The sequence below is a fragment of the Akebia trifoliata genome, chromosome 8, assembly GCF_017979445.1.
Source record: "Akebia trifoliata isolate Shusen 1 chromosome 8, ASM1797944v1, whole genome shotgun sequence".
Classification (NCBI taxonomy): Eukaryota; Viridiplantae; Streptophyta; class Magnoliopsida; order Ranunculales; family Lardizabalaceae; genus Akebia; species Akebia trifoliata.
The window spans coordinates 38,324,258-38,335,643 of NC_141382.1; the positions used below are offsets into that span (position 1 = coordinate 38,324,258).

Sequence of the window (11,386 nt, forward strand, 5' to 3'; positions counted from 1 at the left end):
CAGCTAATATTGTTCCCATGGTCCAGGAGAATTCGACAATGACTCAAACGTCTAAGTCTCACATTAGTTGGGTTGCAATTAGCGCGTCGCACGGTCCCTCCTTGACAGCTGGTTCTATCGATGTTCGAGTGTGTAAGATTGCGGATAAAGTTAGAGTTTTTTTCCCAGTAAAGTCAATGTCATAAATAAATAATTTTGAGAAAATGAATTTTTTTGTGAAAAAAATATCTTAATTTTATTTCTAACCATACATGTATCACGTTGAGATAAACATTTGAGAAGCATTGATAGTATTTCGGAAATATGTCAAAATGCAATAAATTACCAATACAACATAACAAAAGTGGATTGTTTATATTCTCCACACTCCTTTTCACCCTTCTCTCTTCATACATTTTTTAAATCTTTCTTAAATGTGGTATAATTACACCAAAATACCCAATTAGTTCTTAGATTTTACAAAGGAGGGTACTTGAAGGAGTTCTCTAAAGAATCAAAAAAAAAAAAAGTGCCATTGCTAAGACCTAAGGATTGATACTTGAGGAGCTATTTGTGCTGGTTTGAACCAACATCTATCTCTGTATTTACAGAGGTCTCTTCAATTCAAGACCTTCAATTAAATTCGGTCTCAACCAATGGTGATCAGAGCTCAACTTTCATGTGAGCTGTAGGAGGTGAGCCTGCATTAGAAGAACTATGTATTAGGAATCACAAATTTATTAAGAGCTTCATCAGACTTACAAGAACAAAAATTCCCCAAGAATTATTCTCTTACCATGGAAACTCTGTGATTGGAATGCTGTTTCTAGGCTTTGGTTTTGGCCAAAACCCATTTGAACGACGCTTTGAAGGTCGTCCTCCCAAAATATCGCGGGCTGGAAATCAAAATACAACCAGAGATGAGATAACAAAAGAGCAAATTTTAGTAATTCTTGTAGATATAAGCAAGGTTGTTGAGGTACCCAATAAGATTTACGAGTGTAAACCCCATAAATATCACAAAGGCAATAAACACAACAAAATTTAAGTCATTTGACACTAACTCTTAGAAAGAAATTACATCCCTCGATTTTTTTCTCTCGAACCCATGAACCCCTCTTTCTCTATTCTCATGAAAATGAGTTACATTACATGTATGTATATACTCAAAACCAAAATTGCCCGTGACCCCAAATTTGGGTATCAACGTGGAAGTACTTTCGTGGCAATAAATTACTAACTAGATTAAAGAAAACCATCATAAAAAGATTTAATTAATTACCTGAGAAGGAGCTTCACCAAATCCATCTGGGGTAGAGAAGTGCATGCTTGAATTTCGAAGAATTGTGGCTTCTAATGGGTTCACCGAGCACTGGGTTGCTGCTATCACATTAGAAATACCGCTCTGTAGAGTCAACCCTTGATGAGGTTGGTGACCATAAGAAAAGGCCGATGCCGATGAATCTATAGGGGAAATTGAGTGAGGCAAAGGCCTGTGTGATCGAAATATCTGGAATTTGAAAAGAAAGCAACAACCCAAGTTAATAAAATAAAAAATATCGCGATCCGTGCAAAGACAAAATGTAAAGAAGAGAATTAAAGCTACAAACTTACATCTTTTGAGAGTAAGGCTTCCATGTTGAAATCTAATCTTGGATTCACAGTGGACAACTTCATAGAGAGGAACTAAAAAAAAGAAGATAAGACCATATAAATTGAGTTGCGTAATTTAAAATAGAATACAACTTACAAAATAGTGGTAGTTATTAGTCTGAAATTACCTCAACTTGGCGCTGTAACGATTGTACATAATTTATAATTTCATCGAGCATTACTGCTTTTCCAGTCACCTGTAATGGTATTTCAAGGCCTAATTAGAATTCTAGACTCATTCACACATGTTTTGTGCTAATTCTTGAACATGACTAACATGTTTTCATTACCTTATTGCAACCTGGTACAAGATCTTGAAGGAACTTCATCCGTTCACTTATCTTCTCTCTTCGAACCTGGTACACATTGAACAAGAATCATCGGTGTGAATGTCAAAAAATCCAAAGATTAATTAAAGCCACAAAGGTAATAAAAAAAAACACGCCAAACACAGCAAGATTTAGATAGTGCCTACTACGACTGCATATGAGATGAGAGAAATAGTAACCAAGTTTGGATTTGGTAATTATTCGGTGACCGTGGGTCAGTTCGGTTTAATTCTGATAAATCTGGGAATGATTTCTTTTTTTTTTTTTTGTTTCTGTTGAAAAAATTCAGAGTACTGAGAATTCAGATCAGCCCTTTCATTTGGATGATGTTTTTGGGTATCCCAAACCCCCCATGAACTTCAACCTCATTTATCCTTATGTTGTTCTTTATAGGAACATTAGAGAGGAGGAGGGGTGATTAATCAGCTAATCCAATATTTGGAGAACTTTCCTGAATTTTCGAAAAAAAATTGTCGAATTTTGTGGTGTTCATGAAAGAAAATTCACCATCTTTGAGGACGTCAAAAATAATTTAGCGCTCGGGTTACGAAACATAAGAACAAGATAGGATTTTTAGGGAGGTTGAAGATGATGGGTTTTTCAGAAGAAACCCAAGATTTTTCTCTAAAAGTTCCTCAGATTTATCTGAATAAAACCGAACTTGGTTACTACGATGGAAACAAATGGGCTGTTAGTAAACTGGGTCAATTTTTTCTTCTTCAAAAATTGCTTGATTCTTACCCTTTCAGCAAGACTATGGCTGTCTGTAGCTTGGCCTCTTCTTGCTCTAACATGAATATAGTCCTTGGGAGGCTCAGGAAGCTTCGGCTTCTCCTTGGTAACACTCTTCCCATTTGAATCATTCTCTGCATTTCTTCTGTCTTCTACTGATTTGCTTCTCTTTGCATTTGAATTATCCTCTTCTACTGCCTGAAATGGATAATTTTTACATAAATTTCGATAGAATTGAAGATAAAATTAGACCCAAATGTTCAAAAAAATTCATACCTGAGCGGCATCTTTGGATGAGGGAGACGAAACCAAGTCCTTGGCTTTTCCTCCCCTTGTATTTGTAGCGGCTTTTCTTTTTCGGGCAATTGGGATCTGTTCAGTAACTGAGGATTCCTCACGGGAATTGTCAAGATTAAAAGATCTTGACAATGTACCATTGATTTGCAATTGTGGAATTTCTTTGTTGTTCTCTTGAATCCCAATTTCATTAGCCTTTAAGGATTGGCTACTTGAGACTCTTGAGAGATTTGGAGTGGTTGAAGTCGATCGATGATGAGGCAGTAATTGACTTGTTAATCCAAAGCACGAGAATTTAGCTGCCCTTTCGACGAATCCAGGATCTGAAGGTAAAGGTGCTAAATTGGGTTGATTTGAAATTGGAACATTTCCCAAAATCTGATGTTGTTGATGACGATCCATCATGGAGAGATTGAGCTTAGGTGGGGAATTTAAAGGGGTAGTATAAGAAGATTTGCATCTACTACCCACCAATGTTTGAGAGATCTCTCCAGAGTTACATATAATCCCCAATTTTCCAATTAATTCTTTGATGGAAACACTATCAGAAGCAGAAGCATTAGTTGTATTTGGTGATGATGAGCCAGGAGAGGATACAATTGAGCTCAAAGCCGATTCGAAAGGGCCGCTTTGATCCATGGAATTTTCCCAATTGAGATTGTGAAACCAATTAGGTAATAGTTGCTCTGAAGAATAATTCAGATCACCCATTGTTGTTAATGGAGGTTGGGTACCCGAATTCAGAAAAAAGTTGTCTTTTTCCATGAATTTCTTTTTTAAAAGAAGAAAAAAGATAAAGAATCACCTAGAAAACCAAGAATGGCAGGAAAAGACCAAATCCAAATCAAAATGAGGTGTCTGGATTTGAACCAGAGAGAACAAATCAGCTTTGGTAAAGTTAATTGAGTTCAAGAAAGTTGGGTTTTTTGGCCTTGTTCCAAAAAAGCAAAGAAATTTATTAAAAATAAAAAGAGATGAAGAATCACCCAGAAAAGAAACACAGAGAGGGAAAGAGAATTGGAAGGTCTGATTGATCCTCCAAATCAAAATCAAAATGGGGTGTTTGGATTTGAAAGAGAGAAGAAAAAACAGGTTTGTTTTGTGTTAATTTAGTTGAAGAAAGATGGTTTTTTTTTTTTTCTTAAAAGAAGAAGTTTTGTTTCTTCTTTGCTTCTTTTTCACAAAGGAGGGAGTTTGGATTTCTGTGGATGAGGAAAGCAAAGGAGAGATATAAAGGGGTTGGGTTTTGGGAGAAAATGGAAGTAAAAGGAGAAGAAAAGTATGGGTTTGGGGACTAGGGATGAATTAACAATTAAAATTTAGAAAATGAAATGTTCCTTCTTTCTTTGACCCATTGAATTACTATTTACCACTGTAGTGTAGATCTCTCTCTCTCTCTCTCTCTCTCGTAATCAACAGAGGGATGATGCCGGGCCTTGGACGTCAAACCAGCTAAGTCCCCTACCCTATGAAATTATATTACTCTCTTTGCCATGAAAGCCTGAAAGAGAGGTTTGAAAGAAAATCCACTTTTATGTTTATTTTTTATTTTTATTTTGGTGTCTTCTACTTCTACATTATCAGATATAGTTTTGTTTTTTTATTTTTAAATTTTATTTATTTTATTAGTGCTTTCTACTCAAGACTCAAGAGAGAGTTTTCTTTTTTATTCTTACTCAACAAGAGAGAGAGAGTATCCAATGGTAGCTGTGGGGTTTTAACTTTTGCTTCTACTTGTGGGCCCAGAGGCTATCAAACATTGATGTTTCCTGTGATAATTTTAAAACTCAGCAATTCAACTCAAAACTCGAACAAATTGACTCAACTCAATTGGCCTTTCAAGGTGATTTGACCTCAAAACTAAGGGTGTGAATGGGTACTCCGTCTCTTGATTACCCAATGTACCCTAAGTGAATTGGTTGATTTTGGGACCACCATTGAGAACCTGGTCATTTTTCGATTGGGTATCCTACAAGTAATTGATGGGTCCAACTTAAGGGATAAAAATTATTTGTAACTTATTTATAAAAATATTAGTAATTAAATTAAATTTTAATAAAAGATTATCTAAAAATAAATCTACTTGAACTAAAATTAAAATCTATAGAGAATGTGAAGTCTTTCTTTATTGCACAAATTGTTAATTCATATTGTTACTGTATACATCCCAATTTGCTCGAATCAAGTCTGAGAGCTCAATCTAAAGCTAGTAAAGAAGGATGAACCTAAGGAATTTTCATCTATCAAGTGGGACCCACACCAAGTATAATTAAAACATCGAAAAGTATTCAAAAGTAAGTTTAAGCATGGCTTTTAGTGTCCATGCCTTGGCCGTTAGTCACCTAATGTCGAGGCAACTTGTGCTCTAACTTCAACTCATCCAATGTGCAAGTTATTTTTGTCTTGGCCTTCACTCAACTAATGTACATGCCAATTTTGCTTTGGCTTTTACTCACCTAAGGCCAAGTTCAATGGGTGCATTGTAGTGCTCAAGATTTTCTTAAGGAAATTACCTCCTAAACCTTTCTCTTAATTGTTTATTCCTTAAGAAAATCTCACCAATTTTTCATTTTTCTCATGCATTAAGTCTTTACTAATTTTGCAACCTTGATTTTTTATGAATAGTCCAAGTCTTTTAATCTTGACTCTTAGTCAATTTTTTCTCCCCACAAAGAATCAATTACCTTTCTACCCCCAATTTGTTAAGACTTAATTAAGGATATTAATCTTTAAGTCCATTGTTCTCATCCTTAATTCAAGGCATAATCTACTAAAGTTCATGCAAATCGACTAAAATCAAAGGACCTTGATCAGTTTGCTTACCCACACGAAGTCTTTAGAACCTTTAGGTATTTTACACTCCTACCCTCAAGTTTTTAGAAGCCTATCTAATGCAATTATCTTGAAAGCCTAAATCTCGTATTGCAAATTACATGCCATTGCTATTGGATTCTCTAGATATTGACCAAATTCAAGAAGTTGTAACATTTTTATCCCTTATTTAGAATTCTCTAGAACTTTAATATTTCTACTATTTCATTATCATAATTAGTAAAATTCAAAGAGCTGGAAAGACCAGCAAGGACAATTTAATTGAGGGTATTCTTGAAAATAATTTAAATTAAGAAAATTAGATATTTATATCCCCAAGGGTTTCTTTAGATCCTATAAATAAAGACCCAACGAAGGTAAAAATGGAGAGGAAAGTCTAAGACCCAAAATTCTATTATTTTTTCTTCTTGAAACCTTTTAGTACCCCAAAACTCTATCCAAGTGTTGATTCATAAATTCTAAAAGCTTAAACCAAGAAAAAAAAAAAGAAGAAAAGAGGACTAAAGTGGGGTATAGATTTTTAATTTCTAATTTTATGTAATATTCCCCTAATTCCACCTTTATCTTCTCTCATTCTTTATATTTCAAGTACATTTATTTTCATTTAATGTAGTTTTTTTTTAAATACTTTTAATGGCATAAGAAAGAGAGAGTAAGCCTTTATAATGTGAAGTAATCTCTATTTTCTAAGTTCATAAAAAACTCTTTAAGAGTACTTGATTTCATAACTAATTATTTCAAGTTCATTTAATTTATAAACAATCTAAATTCTTAGTTTAACTTCTTTATCGTAAATGGTTTAAGGATAAGAGAATAAATCTTTACTATGTGAAGTAATCTCCATTTTCTAAGTCTATTGAATAAATTCCTTCATGGAGTATAACATGCATACACCTTAGCACATACCACATTTCTTTTATTTTACAAAGGTTATGAGTCAAAAGTATGAAATCTACTTAGATTCATGCTTACAATTCTAAACCAACAAAAATAGTCCTTAATGAATACAATTTTATGCATAAGGTAAATGATCTCTTAAGGGCATGCTCAATTTATAGACATGCCATCAAGAACCAAAACAACAAAAATTACTCTTAAATGAGTACATAAGTATTAGGTGAGTGCTTGGAGGCCAAAAATGTGAAATCCATGTGTATTTACACTCAAACATCTAGCCCACAAAAATTATAGCAAGCATATACTTTTTTATGGCTTGCTCATTGACTTATTTTGTGAGTTTAGAGATCAAACTATAATTTATTTAATTCTTAACTATTTTACCATCTCCTCTAACTTCAAAAAACTATTTATACTTCATTTGGTGTCAACTTAATTTGGTAACCACCAACTTGGTGGTTGAGATGATGTGTCTAACACCTTTGAAAATTTTTGCTACTACAAAAGTTTGGTTTCGTCGATATTCTTTTTATAAAAAAGGTATGAATGATCACCTGAAAGTAATTTTGAAAAAATCGATTTTATAAAGCTTAATAGCAATTTTTGTATGGATAAATGGTATAGTCTACCTATAGTCTAAGTAAGGAGGTTTAGTTAGAGAATGAAAAAAATGTTAGGAACCCCCATTCTATCCATCATAGGATGATTACTTTGTTAAATTTGACCATTTTTTAAAATACTTAAGAATGAAAATAATGCATGTTAAGTAACATAGATTTAGTTAGAATGAACTTTGATTGGGGAATTAGATTTTGCCAAGTGGCATGTAACTAGAAATTTCCAAGTGTTTTATTTTTTTTTTTGAGAATCTATGGCCCAACTAGGAGCTTTTAGGCATTTATTTTGAACAAAGGTTAGGATTTTGAATATTTAGGATTTTGGGCTTTTGCTTCTTTTATTGAGTTTTTTCAAATCTTTCCTTGAGTGGGCTTGTGCAATTTGGGGTGTTTATAGCTGTGTTGTGTAAAGTGTAAGCCAACAAACTATAATTGAGTGAGATGTTTATCCATCACAAAACTATAGGAAAATGGGCTTTACAATTGTAGTTTTATTATATAAACTAGAGTTCGCCTATGTTTATAGCACAAACATTATCTTTGGGGTTTAAGGATGAAAGAGGAAAAATAATAAATTTGAAAGGGTATTGTTGGAAAACAATATACAAAATGGGGTTAACTTTGGGGTTAAAGGGGTAAAAAATGAAAGCTAGGAAAGTTAGAGGGGTATTATTGGAAAAGGGGGTAACAGAGAAAAGATAATAAAATTGGAACCATACTATTGAAAGGGTAGAGAAGAAAGATAATAAAATTGAAGGGGGTGAAAAAGAAAAGTCATCACTAGAGATGATGGGACATTTATCCCCCACAATGGGCCCTACCTTTGTATTTTATTATATAAACTAGAGTTTGCCCATGTTTATGACATGAATATCCTCTTTAAGGTTAAAAATAAAACAATAATAAACTTGAAAGAGTATTATTAAAAAAATTTGAGGTTAAGGGGGTAAAATAGGAAAAATAATAAATTTGAAAATGTATTGTTAAGAAATGGAGAGACAACGAAAGACAATAAAATGGGTTAAATAGGTGAAAGAGGAAATATAGTAAAATTACAAGAGTATTAGTGAAAATATGATAAAATTGAAGATATATTATTGAAAAAATAGAGTGGAGAGAGGAAAGACAATAAAGTTGAAGGAGGTGAAAAGACAATAAAGTGAGTAGGACCACAAAATTGTAGCTAGATAAGACTTTTATCCCCCACAAAAATATAACAAAATGGACTCTATTATTGTATTTTATTATATCTACTAGAAGATGTTCATACCATACTCGCTTGTGCCTGTGGCATGAGCATCCTCTTTAAGGTCAAAGGTCAAAAATGAAAAATAATAAACTTGGAGGGGTATTATTAAAAAAAATTGAGGTTAAAGAGAAAAGAGGAAAAATAATAAAATTTGATAAATATTATTAAGAAACGGAAAGATAAGGGAGTGGATTAAACAGGTAAAGATGAAATATAGTAAAATTAGAAGGGTATTCTTGAAAAGAGGAAAGATAGTAAAATTGAAGAGATGTTATTGAAAAAAGGGTGGGGAAGAGAAGAAAAATAATCTTAAAGAAGTGAAAAGAAAATGCAATAAAGTGAGTAGGATGGACCCTACAAAATTATACCTGTATAAGACTTTTATCCACCTCAAAACTCTAGTTGAATGAGACTTATATCCCGTACAAAATTGTAGCATTGTGGGCCCTACAATTGTGTTTCATTATATAGATTTTATTACAAAATCCGTTATGGGGTTTATTCAAATTTTTATGGTATACTAATAGCATGATTACGATTTTTTATTCTCTTATTGAAATCCATGCTTAGATACTGACAAAGAAAAATATGTTTTACTATTAAAAATCCCAAGACTTAAATATAGGTTTTATAGGATTAGTAAAGATTTCTACTAATCAGTGTTTCTAAGAAACATCCCCCTATCTCAACAATTCTTTCCTAAGATTAGTGATTAGGATGGATTGGGCTTAGTTGATGCTTTCAATGGAAGTTCTTGCATGGAATCACTAATCTTTGAATCAGTAGGTCCTGTTTGGACTAATTTTGAGATTTTACTCTCAAAAATAATATAAGTAGTTGTGTTGGAAATAGAAGCAATGAAAGTCCATTTCAAAATTGCAATTGAATAGAACTTTTGGAAAATTTGGTAATTATAATAGTTTTGATTTTTTGGTCCATAGTTTTAGTATCTCAATAGCATTGTGAAAGTATTTTAATTATTAAAAATGTAATTAAGACCATTAACACTCCAAAATCATGTAATTTTAAGTTTTCATCAAATTCCGCAAATGCCTAAAGTGAGAAATAACTTGAACCATTTCTCACTTCTAGCCACTTTTGACTTCACAGATGCTTCTCAAGTATTTGCAAATGGTAATCTAAATTTGAAAAGCTTTTTGGTGCAAAAAAGCACTCTTCAAATAAAAATCGAGAGAAGTACAAGGTTTTTCAGAAATGGATTGTTTAGTAACAAAATTCAAGAAGTTGATTAATTGTAATTTTTCATAATTTTCTTTGCTTAAGTTTAAACTAGAAGGTGGCATGTGCAAACACACATGTATCTAAAGGACTTATTTGTAATTTAAAAATTAACTAAATGGTGGTTTTGAAGATTACATGAATATTTTTGTAATTTTGAAAATTAACCAACGTGATTTCAAGGATGAGTGATTGCAATTATTATATTTTTGACCAAAATGACTTTGATTATATTAAAGTTAAATGTAAAAATGGGGGCATTTATGACCCTTCAATTTTTGGTTTCGAACCACTTCTACTTCGCTTTCTCTCATTATAATAGTAATAGAAGGTGGCATATGCTAATAGACATATATCAAAAGGGTTTATTTATAATTTAAAATATTGATTAAATAATTTTTTTATATTTTGATAATTTTTAAAAGGGGTCCCGTTCAGCACCAAACATTTTGGCCAACATTTTAACCAACCATTTTTGTCCTACATGGGTTAGAAGTTTTGGAATGGGCTGATTTTTGGTGAGGATGATCTCTACGGTGAGGAGATCATCCTCACCAAAAATCAGCCCATTCCAAAACTTCTAGCCCCATGTTTACAAATTGAAAAATCGTGGACTGTCCATTTTTTGTAAACCATTTTTGATGGGGTTAGAAATTTTGGAATGGGCTGATTTTTGGTGATGATGATCTCCTCACCAAAAATCAGCCCATTCCAAAACTTCTAACCAATGTTTTGAAAAATGTTTTGCCAAAATGTTTGGTGCTGAACATTTCCCTTTTAAAAGAATCGTGCAGAAGTGATTTCAATATTGTACCTCATATTGCACTTCCACAGCAGGAAAGTGCAAGTACAATATTGAGGTCCCTTCAACATTTAGATTGATGATTTTAAAGTGACCTCACATCACACATCATAAGTGAAAGTGTATTTGTGAACCATAAATGATTTTTTTCAAGTTAAAAGTGAAAAAATAGTTATGCTTTTTATCCACTTTCACATCAAGACGTGCAATATGAGATCCATTATTGAGGTCACTCGGGCACAACTCTTAATAAAATGATGATATGAGGTACTATGCTTAAGTAATATGTGGTGAATTGTAATTTTTATGGATATTTTATTATTAAAATGATTCTAATTATACTAAATTTAAATATAAAAATAAAAGTATTTATGACCACTTAAATATATATATATATAATTTAGATAAAAAGTAAATATATATTTTAATTTTTAATAATTGTAAGCTGGTCCAACCAAATTGAAGCAGACTCCAATCCAATTTAATACAATTTCGGTCTAATCATCGGTCCGATTTTTAACTCGTCAATTTAAACCCATTTTGTGTGAACCGAACAGGGGAAGCAAATGTAGTACTGGTAGCACTGTATCATCCTCTTCAGTCATTATTTCCAGGTCTTCAGAGACTTTAATGTCTCGCGAAACGAGAAATAGGATGGTTTTTTGGGCTATTGATGTGAACCCGACAAAACCCGAGTTAACCGGATGGGAGAGAATTTAATTCATGAATGACTCGGACAAAACACGTTAACGAATAAATA

The 11,386-nt window shown here is 32.6% G+C and overlaps 1 protein-coding gene across 1 annotated transcript; it reads right to left on the reverse strand.

Annotated features, from left to right (window-relative positions):
- Nucleotides 1-293: 293 nt before the first annotated feature.
- Nucleotides 294-4,408, reverse strand: LOC147396729 (transcription factor bHLH62-like). Its single transcript, XM_086451808.1, has 8 exons — nt 2,970-4,408; nt 2,703-2,891; nt 1,923-1,988; nt 1,761-1,829; nt 1,594-1,665; nt 1,262-1,489; nt 776-875; nt 294-680 (listed from the first exon to the last, which is right to left on the reverse strand). The coding sequence occupies exons 1-8, from the start codon at nt 3,753-3,755 to the stop codon at nt 643-645; spliced, it is 1,548 nt and encodes a 515-aa protein (XP_086307934.1). The 5' UTR covers nt 3,756-4,408; the 3' UTR covers nt 294-642.
- Between the last annotated feature and the right edge of the window lie 6,978 nt (nt 4,409-11,386).